A 24,646-nucleotide genomic window follows, 5' to 3' on the forward strand; every position below is an offset into this window, starting at 1 on the left:
AAGCTGGGACCAAGACTGGGAAAACCGTGGAAAGATAGGGACATTCCACAGGTAAGCAGGTTCATTGCTAACAGGTGATAGGATCATGACTGGGTATGAAATGAGCACCCTCCAAAGGCTCAGTCGATCACAATCAAAGATGGGGCGAGGTTCACTGCTTTGTGAAACACGGTTGTGTAAAGGATATTACTACATGGCCTGTGGAAAACTTTGTAAAACTGTCTGTAAACGCAGTTAGTTCGCAAATAATTGTTGGTATTTACGGTTCACACAGTACCCAGACTTGGCACCGCAAAAGGTGCAAAAGAAAAGAAAAAGACACCACATAGGAAAACGACTGCATTTATTACTCTATATTAGAAGATACATGACTGAAGCCCTGAAGGGGTTTTTACATGGATGCGGTAGTCTCTTTGCCACGTCTGGACAGAGACCTGGGAGTTGTGACAAACTGTAGAACAATACCTAATTTGTATTACCCCCACCCCCATTCATCCATAGGGATACTTGAAGCAAAGTGTTAAACACTGTAAGGCAGATATAATTTGACAAACAGTGTATAAATATGATTGACACTCAACCACCTATCAAACGAGAGCTCTCCAGTCTTTCCAGCAAAAAAAAAACAACAGCATCAAGTGCAGTCTATTCATTCTTACAAACATCCTGTAAGACTGAAACAATACAGTGCAGTGAGCAAGTGATCAGAAAATAAAAAGTATTGATCAAACACATTTGTGAGATAGCATTGAGACATTTCAGTAGTAAAGTCAAACTAAGGAAAAGTCAAACTCTCTCTGCAGTTTCCAGTCAGATGCAGCATACAGCAACTGACTGGCATGACTTGTGTAAACATTCTCATGTTCTTAAACAAACGTTAGTTATGACCCGAGATGATTTCTGAGAACAATTTGGTTTTAATGCTGCGAGGTCAGTAGTAGTGCACATGTGGCCTTTCAGGCTTTCATAGGAAGTCACGGCACACAAATATAAATAACATGGGGAAAGACTAGACACAAACAGTACCTGTTGAATCTGCGTACAGCTAAAGACATATATTTCCTGAAAACAAAAAAGAGACAGTGTTTTCTGACAATGTTAGCAGAAAGGAAACAATCCATGTATAATTTGCACATTGAGGAGGTATTGTGTGGTGAACTAAAGGAACCATGAGGGGAAACATCGATTAAAAATCACATAGTGTTCTGCAGTAAGAGGGCTAAAGGAGAAAGTCAACATAAGCAGTGTGTCTGACATATACAGTAACGTTACTTCAGAGGTCAGAAAGTGGATCAGTACAGAAGTCTTAGATTTTCTTCCCACCAACCAAAAAGCTGGTATAAAAGATTCAATTATCTAAAACACCAAAGTATCAACATAAAATCTAATTTAACTGTCATATATTCACAAGTATCTTCTTAAAAAAAAAGTAATTTATGTGCTGTAGCTGTACTTGGCGAGGGAGGGGAAAAGAACACTTACAATACAAAAAAATTAAAGGAATAAAAGGGATACCGTTGTTTAATGTACAGTGTTAATATACAAACTGCAGCAAAGGACGAATGCTGTGTGTACCAGCTTATCTGGGGGACAGAAGTTATGGTCTGTGGGTTGATCAACAGACAGTGGATGCATTCATACTGAAATGATACTACTTAAATACATGTGTGCATGGAGGTACATGTGTGTTGAAGCCAGTGAGAGCGTCAACTAAGAAGACCAAGGAGAGAAGTTATCAAGTCGCAGGTAGCTGTTGCTCTACAACATTCTACATGTAATCCTCAGTCCTACTGAAACACATTTTGCTTCATAATTCCTCAATGTGTATTTCATTTTACTTAAAGATGGTTTGGATAGTTTCAGAAGGGAAAAAAACAAGCTTAATGATAAGGAAAACCTGAGGTTTATAACAGATTATGAGAAGGGCTCTAGGCAAGTGGTCCAAAGGCTAAATCATGTTTGGCAGGCTGCCCTAATGCTCCAGTGACTCTGACTGAAATCTCAAAACACCTTGTTGAAAGTAAATGTGCTGCACTTACACGATGTGTGTCGACTGTTTTGTACATGCTTGCATGGTAATGAGCAGACAACTAAGACACACAAGCTGTAGTAGAACCAGATGGATTGTTCTCTTCGAAGGATGTCTGAGCAGTTTGTGATGTGCCTATGTGCTGTATGTGGCACAGAGAAATAACCTCACAAATACCCATATATTAACAACAAGATCCAGTCATTTAAACGACAGAATAAGTAAAAATAAGTTAAAAACACTCCCACTTCTTCTTCCCAGTGTGTCCCAAGACAAATAGATTGAATGCTGTTTGTTGACTATTCCTTGACCGATCAAAAAGACTTCATCAAAATGTTAACTGGTTAATTACATATCCTATTGTCGATTGCATACAAGTCACACAGGAAATCCAAAAATCCTCGTTAATATTTAGTGTAGAGTGGAACAAAGAGGTTCAGGTAGGGCAGCAATAGCTGAGGACAATTCAGGAAAGGTGTTCTCGGTAGTTTGGCTGGGTAAGCGAGGTAGGGTTTGTCAGAAATCAAGTGGCTTCAAAACTGGCAGGAGTGTCTATGGAGTAATATTTTACAAAGCGCGACTCTCCATCATATTTTCTTACTTTGTGCGTTCTTTGTAGGAGTCCTAGCTCCTTTCTTCTCAGTCTGGAGCTGGGTCCTGCTCAAAGCTTGTTTCTCTTGTTTTGCTGGCTTTGCTCAGACTTTAATGTCCTCTTGAATGCTGAGCTGGGACAGCGTCTTTTTAATGCGCAGGGCTGTCAAGCGGGCAGCTCCATTAGCATACCAACACTCCCTCATGATTTTTCCCATGACCCGCAAGGCCTGAAAGGTATAGAAGAGGGAAATAGGAAATAAGAATTACAACCAACAGAGTATAAATTAGTATGATGACGATAGAAATGTAGTTCTGCCTTGTTGAAAGACCCTGTTACTGTAGAGGTATACTGTTGAACGTGTCAATCCACAAAGACCTTTCAAGGATAATCCCGTTTATTGCATCTTTGGTCTTATTTTTTTCTAGCTTTAGCAATCATTTCCAGCAGTTGTGATAACATTCTGCTCACTTGGGAAATTCAACAAAGAAAAGAAACCTATGATTTCCTCCATCCTGGTTTGTGACTGTTTATCTAATATGAGGTGGGATTGATATGATGACTGACAGAAGAGCAGCATCGGTCCAGATTTGAAAAGTGGTGTTTCGTTGCTACGATTCTTGTAGATCACGTTTTGTTCCTCTGGTTGGTTGTAGAACTTATCCAATTGTATCCAGAGGCATTTAGGTCTGCACCTGTTGATAATGCCCCTTGGAAACCTAAAATGAAGTGAGAGGTTCCAGACTAATAATATTAACTATTTTATAATTTTAAACTGGGGGACTAACCTGATGACTTTTTTTTGAAAGTGATTTCACACTATTCCCAGATCTCATAAAAATAATTTGATTGAGTGCAGCATTATGATTATAGACAGAAATGACAACCAAAACCAAAAATAAGACCCACATTAACTGGAATTACCCTTCCAGTATAAAAACACATCTTAACTAGAGACAAAGTTTTGTTTTAATAAGTTATTTTCATACCTCGTAACTCTGCCACCAATTTGGGATGTTGGGCCGTAGCTTTTGGTCACACACCAGCTTTCTCATCTCCTCTATGGAAGGGTCGGAAGGAACTAGGTCATAGTAGGGCAGCTGGTACTCTTCAAGGATACCTGATAACACAAGTCAATATCAAGGTCAGATCGCTGCTGTTGCCTCAGTTGATAACATTGATAAAGAAAAACAAACAACACAGCTTAAGTATCCAGAGAGAAAAACAAGAGTCTGACCTCCACTATTACAGCGGCGTGCGATCTCCCAGTAGACCAGCCCCAAAGCATAGATATCAGCGCATTTGAATGAGTCAAAGTGTCTCATGTTGATAGTCTCATCCAGAACCTCTGGAGCCATGTACCTGTGAGATGTAAAAACAATCCCACTTTTTAATGGTGCCCACAGTTAAAGGATATTCTGGGAATGGAGTTAAAGAGATCTGTGAGAAAAGATGGTCAGCAGCTGCAGGTGTGTATGCTGACACAGACCTCTTGGTGCCCACCCTCTGACTGGGCGCGATGTCGATGGTGTCTGTGGCAGAGTCATGACGGACAGCCAGACCCAGGTCAGCGATGGCACAGGTGCAGTTCTTCTTCACGAGGATGTTCTTGGACTTCAAGTCTCTGTGGGCGATGCCTGGTTTTCCTACCAAATCACAGATGTATAAGAGATTCTTGTGAATTCTTATATCTAACTTTGTTTTGTTAACATTTCACTGCCAATTCTAAACTCTCTTATAAAAAGAGTAACTACAACAAGTTATGCAATTTTCTTGTTTTGGGCATCAGTTTGGTCGATAAAAATAGAAAACAATCCTGCATTTGATCAACAGTATGTCATCAACTGCACTTAAATTTACTGGGTAATTAAACAGATGATTCAGGAGTGACTTGCCTTCAAGCACAGTCAGTAGATAAACTGATACATTTGTCTTTAAAGTTTTCTTAATATTCAGTTAGTGATATTTAGAAATCAAGTACCATTTCACCACACTGGATTCACTCATTCATTGGCTTCTTTATTTTTTTATCGCATTTACCGCTTTTTGTCTTTTTTCCCTTCAATAATAAAATAAAGAACAGTTTATTTTTCTGCATAATTATTTTTGTGGATAACACATAATCAAGTTCTACATACAGTACTTCAAAAAAGTATTTTACTACTGGAAGGAATTGCACAAACAGATGAGAGTGTAACGTGGGGAGCAGACCTGACTGGGGTTAACTGAAATGTCATTCTGTGACTTTGGCTGAACAATGAAGAGAACCTCTGGAGCTCATCTAGCTAATTACCTTGTGTTCCAAGAATCTCCATGTGCAGATGTGCAAGGCCGCTGGCAGCTGACAGCGCTAGTTTGATCATCCCTTCAGTAGTGACAGAGTAGCGGTTCAGGTAGTCAAACAAAGAGCCATGCTCATGGTAGTCCGACACCAACCACAGCTGGGTCCATGTGCCATTGTCTGGGCAACAGACAGAAATATAGGCCGATACACAATTTAAGAATGAGGAATTGTAACCCAAAAAATGAAACAGAAGGTAAATAAGCTGTAAATTAATATCGTGATGTCACAGGTTTGCACCTTTGTTGTCAGCAGCTATAAAGCCCAGGATGTTTTCATGGCGGAGCATGATGGTCTGATAGATTTCAGCCTCACGGAACCAGGAGCGCTCCTCTCTGGATGAGAAGATCTTCACCGCCACGTCACCGCCCCTCCACCGTCCTCGCCACACCTCCCCAAAACGTCCTTTACCAATGATCTCTTGGAGTACAATTGTTCTGGCCACGGTCCGCTGGACAAACAGAGGCAGACCTGCTCAGAAGAGATGAGGACAGAAAACAGTCATCAGCAGATGTCTGACAAAACTTGAAACTTTTGGGGAAAAAAAAAACCAAAAAAAAAGGCAAATGGTTGTGCACCAACCGGAGCCTGAACCAGACGTGGACAGATCGTATATGAGGTCCTGCAGGGTCCTGTCTTTGGTCAGGTAGAGGTGGTCACAGGAGGGGTCCTCCACTTCTAGCCTTTGCCTGTGGCTGTAGGCTCTCTGGTGGTACTGATACAGGAACACACCCACCAGCAGCAGCAGACACAGCAGGAAGAGCGGCCCTACAATCACAGCGACCAGTTCCACCAATCCCCATGTCCCACCAGGGCCGTAGCCTCCTCCCAGACCTGACTGAGTTGTAACTGAAAACAGAACCACAGAGAATTAAATTAAAACATCTGGCATTTAGTGCACAAATAGTACAAATCCCTGACATGAACTGTTTTCTGTTTTTGAGGGATGACAGCATGAAACTTTTGGCTGAGCACTGAGTTAGCAAAGTGAGTTAAAATTATACTCTTGATTTACTTCCATTCATTATTCACAGTTATTTAACAAAGAAATCCTCAATTGTATACATTCAAAGACTTCTGCTGTGAAAACAATATACAAGGAGTGTTAAAATTACATTTATAGCATAGTAACACTACAAAAGTTCTGCTTCTTTCTCTTTTCCTCTCTCATATTTTCCACTAGTGCTTTGTCTTTGTCTTGTTGGGTTCTTCCTACTTAATTTAGACACTCTTCTCCACATATTTTGGGACACTTAACAGAACACCAGAGGAAACAATTCTCAGGAACTATGAGTCACAGAAGTGTGTCGAAAACTCTTCACAGGCACCAAGATGCTTAAGTTAACACCACAGACCATGGATGAATGCATGTTATAACTAGACCACTCATTTTTTTTCAGGGGTTAAGTTAATGAGACACAAAAGCTCCTCTTCAGACATAGTAACTCAACAGCATACACAGGATAGGTTATTGCATATTCTTGCCTGGATTTTGCTCACCCACTGTATATTAGGAGCGAATGTTAGGTCTATGGTTTGTACTCCAGGCGTAGAAAAAAAAATTTTGGAAAATGTATTTACTTCAATTCATACAACAGATGAGACATTTGGGTTTGATCACACTGTATATGTTGTGTGATAATTCACAGTTCTCACTTGAAGGTACTTGGAGGTCAATGCTGTTACAGTAGTCAGTGTAGCAGCAGTGGATGTTGAGCAGGCCCTCTGCACTACGGCAATAGAACGGCTGTCCCGGAGGTACAAGTTTGTCCCGTGTGATGCAGATACGGATGTGCTGCTCTTGGCCATCGATGATGGAAGTAGAAGCCATGCAGGCTCCATCAGTCTCACACTGGAATCCAGTCTTCTCACACTGGGCGGTGGTGCAGTTACACCACAGAGCTGCAGAGACAGAGGGCGCAGAAGAAGAAACACTGTGTGAAATACAGTAGTTTGCACAATTAATAGTACTGACCTTTGGACTGCAAGCACTGTAAAAGAAAAGTGTGAGTACAGGATATGAATTTATTGTTGCGTAACAGCAACAGTCAGTTAAATGTGTCAACAAAGTGCTTTGTTTTCTTCTCATCTGTATCAGAAGTTACTGTGCACATTAAGTGTAGTAGAGCCAGCACTAACAGTGTGCATCATAAACCTTAGATTTATCAACATGAAGCCCACTGTGTAGGATAATAATTAGTAATACTTTGTCAGTGCTGAGCTTTAATTGTGGCTTCTTTAACATATGACTTTCACTTACTGGGTGCTAAAGAAGATGGTAAAGGGATTTGTGGGAGCCACGTGTGAGGCAGCTATCTGATAAGAGAATTAGAGAGTAAAATTTTACAGCAATATATCAAATATTAAGGGAATTCAGAGAAATGATGTTTTGCCAAAATGAACTACAGAGGAAAGAATGCCAGTGATGGAGGATGGTATTAGCGAGCAGGTCAGGAAATAGAGGAAGTGTTAGAGGCTGGGTGGGGTGAGTGTGATCTGGTGGCAGGGGCTTTGGGAGGATGGGTGGAGAGTTTATGTAAGGGCATTTAGGAGTAGAGACAAACTGATCAGCTGTGACTATCATTGGACTATCGAGAGTCTGAGACTTTGTTGGTGAAACTGAGTAATGTTATTACACAGTTATTACACAGGTGTGATGTGACATTCCAGTAAGTCCCCAGCAGATTCTCCATAAGATATGACCTCGCTAAAAGGCCTGTGTGGTGGACGTGTTTGTTAGAAAACCAGCAAGGAGGCAGCTGAACTTCAGTGTCATCGACGTCAAACAGAAAGCTTAGAGTTAATGTGTTACAACATTTTTTGTGGTACTGACTCATACAATGCCGACACCTACTTGGCAGATGCTTGCGGTCAAATCCGAGAAACAAAACAACCAGAGAAGAAATAAGGAAGATCAATGGTGACTAAACATGAGACTGACATTTCAGACTTTCCATGGCTGTAAATATCGGAAGTCTAACCATGTTGGACCAATTATTTGGAAACCACAAAGGAGTCCTCAGGGAAAAAGAAATTGTCTAGTTGGATGGAAATCCCAAAACCATGCAAAAATACAGCCATGAAACTGACCACGACAGTTCAACAGTGATATAAAGACAACAGTAAAAATATACTGAATAATTGCATATTGATTGCTCTTAAATTACCATCTGTGACAAAAACATTAAAGTGGTTAAAACAAATCGCAATTTAAAAAATGTTTTCTTGCAAAGCACTTCACCACAACTTTTTTTGTTGTCAGCCAGAGCAGGACTGAGACACCATGTTTTATGACATGTCTTACAGCCTAAGCAACAACTTTACATTCCATACTTTTGAAGGCAATATGGGAAACAGAAGTAACAAGCTAATGTGAACAATGCAGTGCGTTGTGTGTGGATGCAATGAGCTGTATTATTATCATTATGTTTTTCTAGCACTGTTCCAAGGAAAAGGAACAGTTTCCACACATGTTAACATCATTTTGTCCTGGCAGTTAAGAATTTGAGGATATATACAGTACAATGTGTCATTGCAATTTTGCTATTCACTGGACATGAGATGTTCAGTGAATACCATTCATTATTCATTACTATTCACTGAACATCTCAGTTTATCTGTTCTTTAAAGGAGCAGTCAACTATACTAATTCAATACACTTTTTGTCAAACTCAGTTAATATCTTCTCAAGCTGTCTGTTCTGTGTGGGCACTGAAAAAAAAAATCTGGCATTTGCACACAGGCCTGGCACTGTAAATGGGGAACAAACTGGCTCATACCAAGCTACATAACACAATTCCAGCCAAACAGCAACAGGGGAACCAGCTGCACTCTGACCTCTCCATCTTCCACATCCTCACCACAAGGAAAAGAGTCAGAACCCGACAGCAATTAAAGGTAAAAAATATATATATCAGAGATACTACCCTGCCAGTTAGGTATAAAAATAATTCACTTGCTACAGCAGATGCTGCAGTCCTTCTCTTCACTTTTCCACGCCAGTGTAACCTTTATTGTTGAGGTTAACTTACACTCGGACAGCAGATGCTCTGGATTCCGCCATATTTCTGTTCTAGACACTTTGCCCACTCCTCGTTAGTGTTGTTACCTTGGCAATGTGTGTCCATGAATTTGGGGGGTGCAGCTTATGAAGGAGCCCTGAAGGGAGGGGTATTTATGTGGTTGCTGGGTTCAGATAGCAGCGATCGTTTTACAAAACTGCCTTCTCTACCTTTAATGTCTGTTCACTGATCAACTATCTACCAGTTACTGTTCTGATGACGGAAGAATCATTCTTTGAGTCTCTGGTTTCAGCTTCTCAAAATATGAGGATTTGCAACAATTGAAAATTGACTGATGGTCGAACATAAGGGAAACAATTATTAATCAAAAAATTAAAAGATGATTGGCAATTTAAATGATAATGCGACTGATTGTTGAAATTGATAACTGACTAATGGCAAGACAAGATTACAAGATTTCTCCATAAATGTGATGAGCTACTTTTGACAAACATTCCCATTGGCTTATTTTATCTATGCATAGGGTTGTTTTGATACCAGTATCAGTATCGGAAATACCGGACCCTGCATTTACTGCCTACTACTACTTCTCAAGTCCATGTACTGATCTGATTCCATATAATTCATGAGCTCTGAAACAGGACCATACTACTTCTAAGCAGCGCCCCATATACCTGTATGCAATGTATGTTTTTACAGCTTAAGCAGCCAACATCAATAAGTGACAAGAGACTTATGTAGCTTTAGGCACATGTCAATAAACTTGCATTTTATATATGTGTTAATAATTTTTTTTTTTTTTTTTAATAATAAAATAAAGTTTTGGGGCATTCATTCTGTATTTGCATTTGATTGTGTTTTACAAAGGCTTCAATCAGAGCCAGGCCATACAATGATGCAATTTTATCCCAATCCATACAGGGTTAGTTGAAGATATCTTGGTGATACATTTTTGTTTTTAACACATTCTGGACTGGAACTTGCTATCAGCCAGTATGCAGATTCAGGTAAAGCAAATGGTAAGGGGAAGGAAAAAAATGGTATCAGAACAATCTACTGTATTTCCAGGGAAAATGCATGACAAAGTAAGGTTGTTATATCAATTACCCATTTCGCCCCTGCCACATATTATTAACCTTCTGCTGAATACACACATTTAACATGCATTCTAGTATCTTATACACCAGACCAGATCACCAGACCAGATCAGCAAGCTCCAAACCATGATAATCTGTTAAATGTCCTGCTGTCAGATAAATGTAAACCTGATGTTAGACACGATCTTTATATCATATTCATTCATAACCACATAACCATAGAGAGTTGCATCTCCATATCTGTGCCTGGGTGCTGTAGATGTTATGTTACTAAGGTCTGCCTACATGTAATTTGAGTGCATCCAAATCCATCTAAACTACAACAACATCTGAGCAGTGAAGAAATACTGTCACACTGTAATGTCCTCATGGCTTCATTATCTAACTGGATTCTTGTCAAGGGTCTCTGGCTAACAGTACTATGGTGGAAAGAGGTAACTAAACACACACGAAATATTCCAGAATGAGGGACACACAGCGGTAACAACCACATTTTTGGTTGTGTAACATAAATAACTACAATTACTACAAAAAGCTGTCCAGCTCCAAAGCTCTGTTTACAAGGAAATCATTCACGAAACTGACAGTCCTAGCTATCATAAACACACGTTTTAACTGCTGTTTCAGACAAGCCTATCTAGCTCGACGGCTACAGAAAGACAGTGAGACACAATGTTTTGTTACATAGACATGAAAGCTAATTAAATAGTACCAAGGTCTATGCTAATGAGGGCTAACCTGGTTTCCTGTCAATCGGTCAATTCAATCCGTCGTTCGGCTGGACTAGCTAACCTAGCTCATGTTAGCTAAGAGCTAGCGCCACATTCGTTCGCCTTGATGATGGCAGCGGCACTGCTTATGAACAAAACAAAAGGGTAAGTTACTCACCCTCACAAGTCCTGTACAGGACAGCCTGAACAAATGCGATGGCCAGTGAAATCCGTAGATTAGCCATGATCAATAAACTCCCGGTTCATCGCATTAACACATTTAGATAGCGAGCGTTAGATGTGGCGAAGCGTGATGACAGCTAAGCAGGCTGTCAGTGCACTACAGTTTACTCACATGCTCCACCAGCAGGCAGCAGCACATAGGCAGGAACAGAGGAGACGGAGGAGACTTTATCTATCTACCAAGAATCCAGTGATTTTGCCATTACCTACACACTTTTACTTCGTGACTATTTTGAATGTAGTACTCAAACCTCAAATAGAGTATTGTATTTTCACACTGTGGTACTGCTACTTTTAAGATCTGAGTACTTCTTCCACAACTGGCCTTGGGGCGTACCATCGTGCCAGCGTTTTTAACCACATTTTCAAAGTATGTATCAGTAGAATATGTCACAGACACAAAAACAAATACACTAAAATGTAATAAAGGTTATGGGAATTGATTTGAAGTTAGCATTCAAAAGTCATCCATTCAGTTTCTTTATAGCTTTGGTTTTGGTCTCCACAAACCCCCTGAGATCTTTTCAGCTAAAATGCTGGAAACAGTACCCTGCTGCAGCTGACAAGAAGATTTTTAAGTGGAGTCCATGCAGGAAAACAAAACAAGGAGCTAAAATAGACTTAAAGTGCCACATAGAGCTGATGGAGACTGCACAGTTTGGTGTTTAACGCCTTATTATAAAAATATTACACAAATAAATGAAGTGACTGAACTGAAACTTTTGGTTACCTATATTTATTTGTAATTTCAAATAATTTGAATCCATGCACTCATAGAGTCAGTAAAAGCAGGATATATCCTATCAATATGTTATTGGCAATATGGCAATGGCATTATAAATGGCATTAAAACACAGATCTTCCATTTTGATGCATGTTTTCCACAGACACAGTATTACAAGTGATTGGTGGTTAGCTATTTAAAAAAAAATAACTTGAAACAAATTCAACACATGAAACAATATTACGTAAATGAGCTACAAATGAGCTACGATGTCTACATTTAGATCATGAATTGGAAATGGTTAAGCAGGTATACATACAATAAGTCTGTATTTTACATAGATATAGGTAGACAGGTGGGTACCATACAAAATGCTTTAGCACCTGTGAAACGCGGTGAGTAAACATGGGTTTCATGCAGTGTATCAAACTCATTGAAGAGTTTTTTTTATCCCTTAAATGTTTTATATATTCATGGAAAAATAAACTTTTTTATCCTAAGTCAAAATATATGTAATATTTCTCAGCTTTTAGAGAGAACTCCCACCAAAGAGTCATTCAGTCTGTCATTCAGGTTTGAGAAGAAAAATATCACCTATTTTTAATTCAGGTTATAGGTTCAGTATCTGATGAATATTTTCAGGATATTTAAACATTTCAAGCCCTGAGTTCAACATATTTTAAAAAAGCATATTGCTTTCAAAAGGGATAATACTCATACAGCAGAACATCCCTTCTTTGAAACTCTTAGTTTTTAGCCTTCTTGTCATTTTTTTCTTTTCTTTTCTCCTTTTTCTCTTTCTCTGCCTTTTCTTTCTCAGCTTTCTTCTTCTCCTTCTTTTTCTCATCCTTGATCTCCTTGTACTTCCACTTGGGTGGTTCCAGGAAGCCCTTTTCCATCTTCTTCTTCTTCTTTTCTTTCTTTGGTGTTGCCTCTGAAGGCCTGCTGACGTTGATCTTAGGGATGCAGCCCGAGGGGAACACGCTGTTCCTTCTCGCCATACTGCGGGGAATAAATGTCGTAGCAACTTTGGTGGAAGCCAAGGAGAGGATGCTGCCTCGTCGCTCAGTCTCAGCACAGCACGTCGTAGCGATGGACTCTGCAGAGTGGATGGTGGGAATGATGTGTGATACAGAGCCATTGCTGTGGCACACAGAGCTCTCTTCTAATTGCTTATCTGGGTGTTTCTTCACCAGCTCTGGCACAGCTAGACGCCTTTTCCCCACTTCAGGGGGGGTCGTAGGGCAGAGGGGACGGCATCCAGTTGAAATTAGGGGACTGTGGACGCTGGTGGTAATACGCACCATGTGGTCCAAGCACCCATTGTCCTCGGGGTCACGAGGAAATCTGAATCCAAATGTGTTTTTGATCCTCTGGGTAATTTTTTCCCTGGTGCTTTTCGCAGCTGTGGCAATAGCTACCCTCTCTTTGAGCTCAGGCCACTCAGGAACATAACTCTCACAGAACTGCTCAGCTTTTGGCCGCATTTTGAGGCGGCGGAGACGATGCAGGGTCTCATAGCGACCTGTTTTCAATGCCCAGTCTCGAGCACATTTTCCTTTTGTGGAGTCTACTGCATGTATGTCAGCACCTGGAAATAAAGATGGCCAAACAAAGGAATTAGGAGAGCAGGGGTTAATTGGAATTTTAAAATAAATAATGTGTTCATCTTCTTTTTATAGTGTTAGTCAGACCTGCAGAGAGCCAACAGGCCTTGTTCACAGCTGACATTTTGTCTGGTCTTAGCAGGAAAAGCACACGTGTCATTAATCACATTAATTATGCTCTATTCCAGTTCACAGATAAATGTTGCAGCATGTCATCCCAATGCGAGTGTACACAAACCCAGGGCCCTGAAACGGAAATATATATATATGTATATATATATACATATATACATATATATATGGTTCCAGTTTATAAAATAAATGTGATTATTTACAATTCCTTTATCATATGACCGTAAATTTAATATCTTTGATATCTGTTTTGCATTGTCAGTTGGACAAAACAAGCAAATTGAAGACATGACCATAGACTCTGAGAAATTGTGATTTTGTGGTATGGGTATGACCAAAAGATGAAACAGTGAATAGAGAAAAGAGACATATTAATGAGTAAAGAAAATAATCATTAGTTGCAGCCCTGCTGTAGTGTTGAACAATAAGTTATGACTAACAGAGATGTGTGCAGTCTACAAATAGCCCTGCAAGTGGCTAATCTACACCCAGCCTGCAAGACTAGTAAATCAGAGATTACTGTGTTAAGATGTGATAATGTCCTCAGAAGGATCCCTTAAACCGGCCTGGCGTCACTAACACATTCACTCGAAACCAGAGTTAGCTACCTTGGAGAGATAAACCACAGGGTCAGCTATTCTCACCGCCAGCGCTGTACTACTCATTTAGAGTTGTAAGAGTCCCGGTTAATAAGCTAATGTCAGGGTCTCAAAAAAGACCTAACAATATCATACACAAGTGCAACATTGTCAGGACTCGAAGGTTTCCGTGGGAGATGAAGAAGCTACAGAGAAAAGTGTCTGTGAAAGTTGGGCCTTTGAATTCCTGGACTCCTGTGAGAAAACTGTACGATCAGCCATTTGAATATTATTTTATATGATGTGTTCAGCTTAACTAACTCATTTAAATTGTACTGTATTGAATTTTTTTTTTTAATCAATGAATAACATGTGGTATACTGGTATGAGGTCTTAATGTATAATTTTCCAGAATGTATGATTACATTGTGCGGTAAATTTGGTAAAAAAATTAATGGCAAACCGTGTGCATCAAACTAACATAATGAATAACTGTAAGCATTGAAAGTTCACGGCAGCGTCCCAATTCTTACGTACCAGCCATAATGAGGGCAGCCATGACGTCATTGCGACCGGTCATAGCTGCTTTGATGAGTGCTGTGAAACCTCTGCAATCCCTTATTTCAGTGTCTATGCCAGAATAGTAGTTTAGGAGGTACATGACTGTGTTGACATGACCTGGAGATAAAAAAGAAATAAATAAAAATAGAATTGAGATACCAGATCGGAAGTGAGTCAGAAAATGTTCAACATTTTAGAGCTTATTCTGCTGCTGACCAAAGTCTCAGTTTCTGTGACTCAGATCAAGATATTAGTTGCTGCTGTCTGCTTCAAGATCAAATTGACACATTAAAGTTTTTCCAGTCCATATAAGTTACATAAAGCTACTGACTGATTACACGATAAATGGAGAAGCTCAGATGTTTGTGTTGTACCTTACTGGTTCATCATCTGAGCTTTTGTTGTTTTTTGTTAATGTGTGATGTGGAGATATGACTTACCTGCCTGGGATGCAATCATCAGAGCAGTGTTGCCTTCATTGTCTTGGTGGTTTATGTCTATAAAGGGACAGCCATGAAGCCCATATACAACATCCACAAAACCTTTGCAGCAAGCCACCATCAATCCATTCTGTTGGTAGTGGTTAATGGTTAGGATCAACGACAGTGGGGGTGTTTTCAGACATTTTGTCAGACTGGAGATGTGATTTACAGGCTTTGAAATATTATCATTAGGAAACTGACTCTCACCCAACCATTGATGTCCAGCTCCATGACCTCCTCTTTTGTGACCCCTCTCTCCAGAACTTTCCGCAGAGAGACGATTTCATTACGGGCGCATGCTTGATACAGTGTTGATGCTGCGCGCCCGTTTGTTGTCTCCGGCGTGTAGTCTGGAAGCACCGAGTCATCAGAGAGGATGCTGTCTGAATCCGATTCGCTCCCCGACAGAGACTCGTCGTCCTCACTGGGGCCTGAGCCCAAATGGGGGTCTTCAGCTGCAGTGGCCATCTTCTTCCACCAGCAGAATAGGTGAGAGGGTACTGTATGCTTTGGCTACATCTACAAGAAAATCAAAAATAACAACTTGTCAGGCAGGAACTACTGGATGTTTAGCAACAAAGGTGCAATCATGTGCACTCTAGAGATGGAAAGAATGAATTTTCCTTTCCCTGGCAAGCTCTCTGTAATTACACATAATGCTCAAGTTAAAATCATCTCCTCAATATAGGCACAAAATGAATCACAACATGCTATGTGCATAAGGCCACACTGAAAGATCAAAAGTTTGTTCTTTATCAGACTGACAAAGGCAACATGAGTCTGTCAGGCAGGGATTATGAGTGTGTTATCTGTGTGTCATGGAGTGGGTGTGGCTGTATGAGCTCAGTATGCCTTTACAGTTGAGTAACTGGATCAGCATCTGAAAGCCCTGCTGAACATACAGGAGGGCTAAATGAGGAACAACCCACCTCAGAATAACCCTTAGTCACATGTAGGCCTGGTCAACTCATGTTTTGACTCCATGACTGCTTTATGAAGGCACTTCTTTTTTCCTGTCTATAATGTAGAATGTATGTAATCCCATGCAGTGGTTTTGACCTGAAACTCCAGTGTTCTTGATACAAAGCCACACTGTTGTGATTTGGGAATATTTATTTACGTCTAAAGAGGACCAGTATCAGTGGTTTTGCAAATATTATCATGGAACACACGTCACTATCACATGTCAAATCAACATCAACATCAACATCACAGACCTATGTGAACCCACTGTTCATGAGACCAAAGTAAAGAAGTGAAAATTAAGTAGCACCGCTGCAGCATCAACCATCCAATACAACATGACAGACTCACTGAAACTGATACATGATCATAAAGAATATACACTTACCATAATGGTTAATCAATCAGTTATAAATGTAAATGGATCCACGTGTCGGTCCAGCGTATGCCACACCTCTGTGTCTCCTTGTGGACGACTTCTGACTTCCTCCAACACTCCTGCTGCGTTTTCAGAGCAACTGAGAGGTCACAGTTTCCTCCTCGGCCTGTAAATAGAGGTACTTTACCCATTTCCATCCGGCATATTGTCGTGATGACATAAACTGAGAGGAGGAGTCTTCACAGAGTCTTCACTGATACACTGAGTGTTCAGCTCCCGCACTTAGCTCATCCCACTTACAACAGCTTTATGGAGAGGATTACTTACTGCCTTGGCCATTTTCATCTTTCGACACAACACTAGTGTTGTCTGTACTACTTGGTTCCTATACCATTTTTTTATTGGATTACCTTAAGAGATGTTCTTGAAGTTAGATGCCTCCCTTTTATCTTTATTTTGATATTTTCTTTGTCAAATAAGTAGATTCCCCATGCATTACCTATCACAGTTGCATTTGACCTGCAATAAAATGCCACAATTTAGGATGAGAAATATTATCTGAAAGATAAATGGGAACATAAACAGAAAAAGTAATATTGGAGGAAGAGTAATGATCACACGTCAACAACAACCACCGCTCACCTTCCACCAAATATAAATAAATATACGTTTATTCAAAAATCTCTGATTAAAAACACAGAAACGCATGAAGCATTTTGTATTTGTAATTAAGTCAATTTTACTTGTATAAACTGTTTACTGTAAGCTTCTTAAGCCATAAGAATCCAATTAATTGTAAAGACTGACTGGCAGAGACAACCAGATCTCATCAGAGGTGACCAGCGTGCTCTGAACAGATGGGACAGACTCCAGACTCAACAGTTAAAACAGGAACAGAAGTTCACAGCCGAGGCTGAGTCATGATATTTCTCAGGTTTACCACAGGATGGAGATCTCGCACTCACGCCACAGGCTCTGTTCCCGGACTCCAGCTTTTATAATTCGGTCATAATTGAGTGAAACTGATAAGCTGTTATATCTACGTCTTAAATAATCCAGAAATCACAAAATGCATCAACATGACTTAAATCTGAAATGCTCATGCACATGTTCTGTAAAGTCAACTCTAAGAGGATTTAATGACATTTTTGGCTTCCCTGCAGTTTTTGTTGAGTACAGAAACTGGAGTAAAAGTGAATGAAACAAGACTACTAAAAGAAATCATTAAAGCAGTATCATCTGGTCTGCTCGGTTGTAAAAACTAAGCTCCTCAGTTTTTCTGAACCTATTTTGAGTGAGTTTAAAGTCTTGCTCTGGGAATGGTCACCAACTGAAATTAGCCTGTGGGTCCTGTGGGACGTGGCTGGACCTGTCTGGACAGATTGACCTCCTCTTGTCCAGAGGGGCCTGAGGATGGATCCCACTGCAGTTGAACAGCTGTCTTCATCTGCCCGCAGGTGAAGAAAGACCTGGTGCAAAGCATAGATTGTCTACTTTTGTCCTTCTGTTGGACATCAGGCAGGCTGCCTGGGTTCTTTTTCTGAAGCCTTTCAACAATTTTTTTGTTTTTTCCATTTTCTTTAAATAAATAAAAAAACCAAAGGATCAGACATTTAAAAAGGAACATCTCGTTAGGACAAATTCAAGGGGAACAGAAGAGCAAGGGATGCAAAATGAAGACTTTGACGAAAGTGCAAGAGAGGACTGAACAGCGTCTGGGATGCAGGGTTGATAAAGTGAGTGTCTTTGGTCCGACAGGCAAACATTGTCCAAGAGAGGTGGTGGAAATAACAAATCTAAAGCTTGCATTTATCAATTCACTGTGCTCTTCATCATTATACACATGTATGCCAAAGCTATAGTTCTGTGAAATGCAATGGAGTGAGGCCTAAATTTGATGACAGAAAACAAGAAGTCCACACCAGAAAGAAAGAATGTTGTATGCAAGCTGAAACCTCTGCTTTTATTTGTAGTCTTTAACTAGTTTTAGTCAGCATTTCCCTCTATGCAGTTTAATAAAGTGTAGACTTTTTATGTAATAAAAAATTTAGATTCTTCCATGTAAAACTGAAATGAATGATTTTGTTCTTTATTCGTAGGACATGAATCACAAACACATTGCTCCTGCTCTTCCGACAAGCTGATTGTTATATTAATTTGTCGAGGTTTTGAGGATTTTGAGGTTAGTTTAATTTATGTATAACTAGTGATGTGTCACGAGAGACTTGTAGTCACTTAATGCATGTGCTGACAAAGTGCTGCTCCTCTTTCTTGGACACAATTTTCAATCATCTTGCCTTCTTGTGTGGCAGCAACCAATAATAATAATAATTTAAAAATTAATCACCGTTTTGTGCTCTTTGGGTGTTTTATAGATTGGAAGTCACCTTAAGATAAAGCTTACTCTTCAGGCAGCATCAGAAGTCTTGAGCCTAGGATAGCCCTCTCAGAGAAATTCCTCAGATAAGATAAGAAACCTCTTAAGCTGAGGCAAAAAATAGGACAGAAGAGGGTTGGAAGGAGAGAGGTGAAAAACAGTGGAAAAGTGTATAATTAGCTCACCCACTTCATCTGTTCTGTTAGGTCCTATCCACTCCTAAATTTGTCACACGTGTATTAAAATACAAATACAGCCACAAATACAGGCTTTTTTTATAACGAGGGGAAGACGTTTTTAATTCATGTTTTAACTTAATTTCACTCACTCTGTATCATGTCTGTCTCTTGTGTAAGATTTCAGACACCAACCTGGACAAGCTTTTGTCAAATGAAAGCAATCAGGAGCTTGCACTGAGGCGGTTCAAGTGGGCCAGGAAGTCCAGTGCGGTTGCAGGATGGAAAGGTAACACAGGGGGTTTTTCTGCCATACTCGTACTCATACACAGTTCACTGCTGTGGGCGCCTCTTAGTATGTCACCGGTAGTGGGGAGCTGTGCGACAGAAAGGAAGAGAAGCTTCCACATTTGAGATTTGACCGAAAGTGTTTCATTTTCCACACAAAACCTCATTGATAAACTTAAGATTTAAAATTTATAAAGCAAATGTAAAAAGCACACATTACCTTATCCTGATGATTAAAGACTGGCTAATTAAGCGTGGGCACACTCAAATGCACATGTGTACACATACAGTAATCCTGCATTGTGGGGAGATCAGTGCTTTTCAGCTCACAGGGATCATCATGTTTGCAGAGTTTTTAAAAGCTTAACTCAATGGCCAAGAGAGCAAGCGCATTTTGATATTTTTATAGCTGTAATCTGTCCTCAGTGGATTGAGAGTTCAGGGTTGTGCTGGTCGACCTGTGACGTGAATGTGTACTCATTTGTCTGCATGTGTGCGTGGAACTGTATAACGTGTGTGTGTGTCGCATAGAGACAGCAGCTGCATGAGAGACAGATTCTTCTCTTCCTGCTTTTTTCTTCATCACTGACTTTGTCTGTGCTTGGGTTCATATTGTAGTGTATGTACAAATCTCCCTGAATCACACTACCGGCTGTCACGAGCCTGGACAGCTGTGCTCCAAAGATCATCTAGTCATGAATGCTTAATCTTGGCTTTGAGATTAAATGGTTCTGCCTCTCTCCTGTCAGCTCAGTTTGATGTATGTCGGATGTTTCCACATGTTGGTTTTTCCACATCACAAGAAAATACTTTGGTGCCTTGTGGTGACAAATGAGCACCTGCCTTACTGCTTAGAGAAGGAGTCTCCATATAAATTGTACAAAACATAGATCGTCTTTGTTGATCAGAACTGATTCATAGTTGGCCTGTTAAATACAGACTGGACAGGCATAGAGTAGCATCAGCCAACTGACAGTGATTGATTCTTGTGCAATTTTTTTATTTTTAGCTAGTCATAGTTAAATGCTATGCCTGGGGCACATGTAACAGCTCATTTAGCCAGAGAGGTTGAAAGGAGAAATATGCTTCTTTTTAATCATTCAATCATTTACTAGCACTTCTGTGCTGTGCTGGCTACTGAAGGCATACTGAACATATACACATGCTGCTTTTGCTCTATAATTATTCAAACAGTGAATAACAGTGAATAAAGACCAGTCCAGGATCAGTGTTGGTACTGAAAGGAAAATTTTGGTATTGTGAAACCTGGGCCTGATGGTTACTGATTTTGGTGTGTAAATGACTAATGGATGCTAAATGTTAAATGCCTTGTAATCTTTCTGGGAAACTTTGACCGTTGAAATATGTCCTCTAAGAGTGCTTGTTTTGGCGCTTGACAAGCTTAGGTTGTTATTTTAGTTGTCTGACAACATAATGGAAAGGATCCCTGCAGAGATAGACCTTTGTATTAAAGCGTAAAATCTCTTTGGTTTAACCAGAAACAGCTGCAGTATCACACATTCAAAATCCACCAGACTCAATTAAACTTACACACAATTTACAGTCATTCATACCTGACAGAAACAACACGAAACTCATCAAAACCACTTTGACTTGTCTTTCCACTGTTCCAAAAACCAACAACTCTGGTTTCATTGAAATAAGCCCTTAATTCTTAGCATTAGATGTGAAAATGTTGGGACAATACTGTGGCAGAGAAGAAGTGGGGGAGCATGAAGACCTAGAATATTTTTACATCCAATGCATCAAGGGTTTATTTCAATTTTTATTTCATTGTCTTCTGCCTCAATCAAATGCGAATGTGAATCTCTCACATACAGAGTTACTGCCAGCTTCACAGCGAGAAGCTCATGGTGCGCACACTCCTGACATTTTCTGTTTAGCACTGAACACAATGACACAGCTGAGGTTGATGGAAATATGATTAGTTTCGGGGGCATGTGTGCCTTTACCAAATTCAATGGCGATTTTTCCAATAGATGTTGAGACATTTCACTCTAAACTAAAGATGTCACACTCATTGTGGCACTAAAGGAAAAGTCAGGGAGGGACAAATGTTTATGCCAGTCCATCTTATAGAGGTTGAGATATTTCAGTCTGAACCAAAGTGTGGACCAACTAAGTGACAGACATTGAAATCCACAGGGCAGTGCCATAATTGCTCATTCAATGACAGTACCAAAGGTCCCACAGTCAAACGGTGAGAAGAAAAGCTGACGAGGGAGGTGTGATGAGAGAGGGGAGAGGGAGCAGAAGGGGAGGGGAGAGAAACGAGAGGAGGCGGGACGGGGGGAACAGACGCCAGCACAGCAGTGCAGCGTGTTAGTTACCACTTCCTCCCTCATCACAGCCCCTCCCCTTCCTACCCCTCTGTCGCTCACTTACTTTTGTTCCCTCTCATAGCCCTTTCCCACTATCTAACCACACAGAGAGGCTAGAGAGTGCAGGAGAGCGCTGCCTCTCAGGGTTTGCTGCTGTTGTCCTTCAAATCATGGGATAGGAGCAGCATTTTTCCCATCCCTAGGGGTTTCTACTCAGATTTGGACTATGACTGTGGAGCTCCTTGTACACTTTTCCTCCCATCTCCTCAGGGTATTACCTCAGGAATAGTGTGTGCCCATGTGCTTATGTATGTGCCCGTCCAGCATGATGCCTGCCTCTGATAGTCTTGAGTCTAGCAGCAGGAGTGGATCATCATGAGAGGAGGTCACCACCAACGAGGTTGTGGGTGTCAGCACCTGTTCAGAAAACTGCTCAGCAAATGTGGCTGCTGCTTTATTCGAGTTAGAGGTACGTAGATGCTCTGAGGACTTTTACTGTGGTTGTTCACTGGCTGTGGAGTTATGTTTTTACTGATAGTTTGTTAGGTTACTTCTTTAAATTCCCAAAGGGGTTTATCTGTTATGTTTAGTAATGATAAGATATGCATTGATGTTTGTTTGTTACTTTCTCAGCAAAGCCAAAGGGAGATTCTTTAAATCATATTAAAATCAAATTACCTTTTTTATGTTTTTTTTTTATTATTATTGTGCAACACTTAATTAATTTCATTATGTTTTTCTTCCTTTCACTCCCCAGTCTTCCTCTGTGTGACTGTAATACTGAGAGGGTGATGCTGATAAAATTTTCCAACTGTTTGTCCATTATGTCCACAGCATAATTCAAGAGAACGTGTGACATTAAAAGCAGTTCTTCACTTCTACAGTATTATTACAGAATAAATAAAATGAATCAAGATTTGGAGATCAGGCTATTTAAAGGTTCAGTATGTGTGATTTAGGGGGATTTTTTCACAGAAGTGGAATCTAATATTCATAGTTATATTTTCATCAGTGTATAATCATCTGAAAAAAAGAAGCATTGTGTTTACTTTTCCATAGATTGAACTTTTATATTCAGTGATCCTGTCATCACCACCATGTGTCTACAGTAGCTCAGAAGAGACAAAGCAAACACTGGCTCTAGAGAGGGCCGTTCACATTTTCAGCAGCCACACTATGTTCTCCTACATGCAAAGAGAGGCTGAGGTAAGTGGTGTTCAGCTGGACTTTTTCAAGAACCTTTCTCTAAGCATAGGATGATATAATAATCTTAAATATTACTTTGCATTTAAGCTATGCATTAATGCAAAGTATTATATGTATATATATATATATATATATATATATATATATATATATATATATATATATACACACATTACGCTCATTGTTTGCTAAAAAAAAAAAATTTTGCTTACAGTCCAGCTCTTGTGTCAATACTACACACCTCTTAGCTCGACTAATAGTTGACTTAATAGTTTTGAGTTTAGTTTGTGTGACATTATGATTATTATTTACTGAATTTCCCTTGGGAACAATAAAGTATCTATCTATCTATCTATCTATGGCAGTCTATGGACTCGAGCTTTCAAGAATTCAAGAATTGCTTGCTAGTTAACATCGTAAGCATAAGGCCTGCCTGCTAAAATGTTGTAACGACTCTTACCATTGATTGGTTGCAAAGCAAATATTTTTTTCCTTTTCTTTTATGACTAACTGACTTGAGATTGAAGGAAAAGTAAAACGTTTTAATTTTAATTATTAGAGAGGCACAGTGGAGTGATGGTTAGTACTGTCACCTCACAGTAAGAGGGTTTCCCTGGGTCTGCATGGGTTTTCTCCAGGTACTCCTGCTTCCTCCCACAGTCCCAAAAGCATGCACTTTAGGTTAGCTGGCTACTCGATATTGCCCCTAGGTGTGAGTGTGTGTGATTGTCTGTCTTTTTGGCCTGGCCCTGCGATTGACTGGCGACCAGTCCAGGGTGTACCCCGCCTCTTGCCCTTTGCCCCCCCGTGACCCTACACTGAGAAACATTATAGAAGTTGGATGGATGGATGGATTTTAATCATTATTAATAATATTTATTGCTGTATTCAGTTAAATTTCTGACCAGTCTGTCTTTTCATTTCGCAGGACACTTAGCCTGTTTTGGGGCTTCATATGTGGCAGTGAGCAAACACATAAAGCTAAGCATTTATGCAACACAAACTTTCCTTTTCTGTTTTTGTTCCTGTGTGCGCTTCAGTAGGTACTGTTTTCATATCAGATGCATTTCTGACTGCTGTTCTGTATAGACGTGTGTGGCAGCATGTAAAAACCGCAAGTGATTTTCTTAATCTGTACCCCTACAATACTGTGACCTTGCTTTAGAGCAAAGGCAGCTGTACACACACACACATGCACATAAATAGACACACCAACATGTCCCATTACTGCTCCGACCCCTAAATCCTCTGCTGTTCCAGTTGCACAGGGAGTGATTACAGAACAGCTCTTCTCTGAGCTGCACTGCTCTGACAGGCCCTGCAAATAAATGTGTGAAACATATAAACGAAAACAGCCTTGTGCTGAGATGTCTTGCTTTCTCACCTTTGTTCGCAAACCTTAATAGAACATCTCTGACACTTTCCTTTGGGATACACACTGCCTGTGTGATATGATGTCTACATTGTAGTTATACAAGATGTTCTCTTCCCCTCTGACTCTAAAAATACCTTTATTTGTCAGTCAGTCAGTCAGTCTGTTAATGAGTTTGCTTTGTGTTTATAGAAAGTGACGATAGCACCAGCTCTCTTTTTTCATTTGTTTGTCTCTTCATTTGTGTCTTTCTAGTCTGTAATTGCAGGAAAGTCTTTGCCAGAGAGCCTTTTTCTTCATTTTCAAGTGTTCTTGTGTTCCTTGGGGCCTTCTCTTCTGTTTTTGTAGCTGTCCGATCTTCCTCTACCTCCCCTGAAGACTTCCTTCTTATAACTCATAACTCACTGAGTGTTTCATTTCATTTA

The 24,646-nt window shown here is 40.1% G+C and overlaps 3 protein-coding genes across 5 annotated transcripts in view; 1 reads left to right on the forward strand and 2 right to left on the reverse strand.

The window, feature by feature from the left end:
• Positions 1 to 901: 901 nt before the first annotated feature.
• LOC124056466 (activin receptor type-1B-like) lies at positions 902 to 11,137 on the reverse strand. The gene is made up of 9 exons (XM_046383915.1): positions 10,970 to 11,137; positions 6,619 to 6,864; positions 5,545 to 5,811; positions 5,203 to 5,433; positions 4,915 to 5,082; positions 4,111 to 4,267; positions 3,859 to 3,983; positions 3,611 to 3,741; positions 902 to 2,850 (listed from the first exon to the last, which is right to left on the reverse strand). The coding sequence occupies exons 1-9, from the start codon at positions 11,034 to 11,036 to the stop codon at positions 2,725 to 2,727; spliced, it is 1,518 nt and encodes a 505-aa protein (XP_046239871.1). The 5' UTR covers positions 11,037 to 11,137; the 3' UTR covers positions 902 to 2,724.
• The window catches only part of arhgef25b (Rho guanine nucleotide exchange factor (GEF) 25b), a 32,983-nt gene continuing 19,176 nt past the window's right edge, over positions 10,840 to 24,646 (forward strand). For 2 of the 3 annotated variants that reach the window (XM_046383898.1, XM_046383899.1), the window contains exon 1: positions 21,725 to 22,112. In XM_046383898.1, coding sequence (XP_046239854.1) covers positions 22,019 to 22,112 — 94 coding nt within the window. In that variant the 5' untranslated portion in view covers positions 21,725 to 22,018. Of the gene's footprint in view, positions 10,957 to 15,379; positions 15,608 to 19,193; positions 19,303 to 21,724; positions 22,113 to 24,646 lie in introns of those variants that run through there. The other variant, XM_046383900.1, reaches the window with a different exon arrangement.
• On the reverse strand, positions 12,227 to 16,704 carry ankrd33ab (ankyrin repeat domain 33Ab). The gene is made up of 5 exons (XM_046383924.1): positions 16,470 to 16,704; positions 15,326 to 15,637; positions 15,077 to 15,206; positions 14,613 to 14,753; positions 12,227 to 13,349 (listed from the first exon to the last, which is right to left on the reverse strand). Exons 2-5 carry the CDS (start codon positions 15,584 to 15,586, stop codon positions 12,505 to 12,507), a joined length of 1,377 nt encoding a protein of 458 aa, XP_046239880.1. The 5' UTR covers positions 15,587 to 15,637; positions 16,470 to 16,704; the 3' UTR covers positions 12,227 to 12,504.

This window comes from Scatophagus argus, chromosome 3 (genome assembly GCF_020382885.2).
Source record: "Scatophagus argus isolate fScaArg1 chromosome 3, fScaArg1.pri, whole genome shotgun sequence".
NCBI classification, from domain to species: domain Eukaryota; kingdom Metazoa; phylum Chordata; class Actinopteri; family Scatophagidae; genus Scatophagus; species Scatophagus argus.

What these genes read in the sequence shown, in the direction of transcription:
- ankrd33ab (XM_046383924.1), bottom strand. Translation starts at nt 15,586, where the DNA reads ATGGCCACTGCAGCTGAAGACCCCCATTTGGGCTCAGGCCCCAGTGAG. An exon ending in AGCTGGACATCAATGGTTGG is followed by an intron (nt 15,207 to 15,325) that starts GTGAGAGTCAGT and finishes CACTACCAACAG; the next exon opens with AATGGATTGATGGTGGCTTG. An exon ending in GGCTGCCCTCATTATGGCTG is followed by an intron (nt 13,350 to 14,612) that starts GTACGTAAGAAT and finishes CTTTATTTCCAG; the next exon opens with GTGCTGACATACATGCAGTA.
- LOC124056466 (XM_046383915.1), bottom strand. Translation starts at nt 11,036, where the DNA reads ATGGCTAATCTACGGATTTCACTGGCCATCGCATTTGTTCAGGCTGTC. An exon ending in CAGAGGGTGGGCACCAAGAG is followed by an intron (nt 3,984 to 4,110) that starts GTCTGTGTCAGC and finishes TACATCTCACAG; the next exon opens with GTACATGGCTCCAGAGGTTC. An exon ending in ACGCCGCTGTAATAGTGGAG is followed by an intron (nt 3,742 to 3,858) that starts GTCAGACTCTTG and finishes TTGTGTTATCAG; the next exon opens with GTATCCTTGAAGAGTACCAG.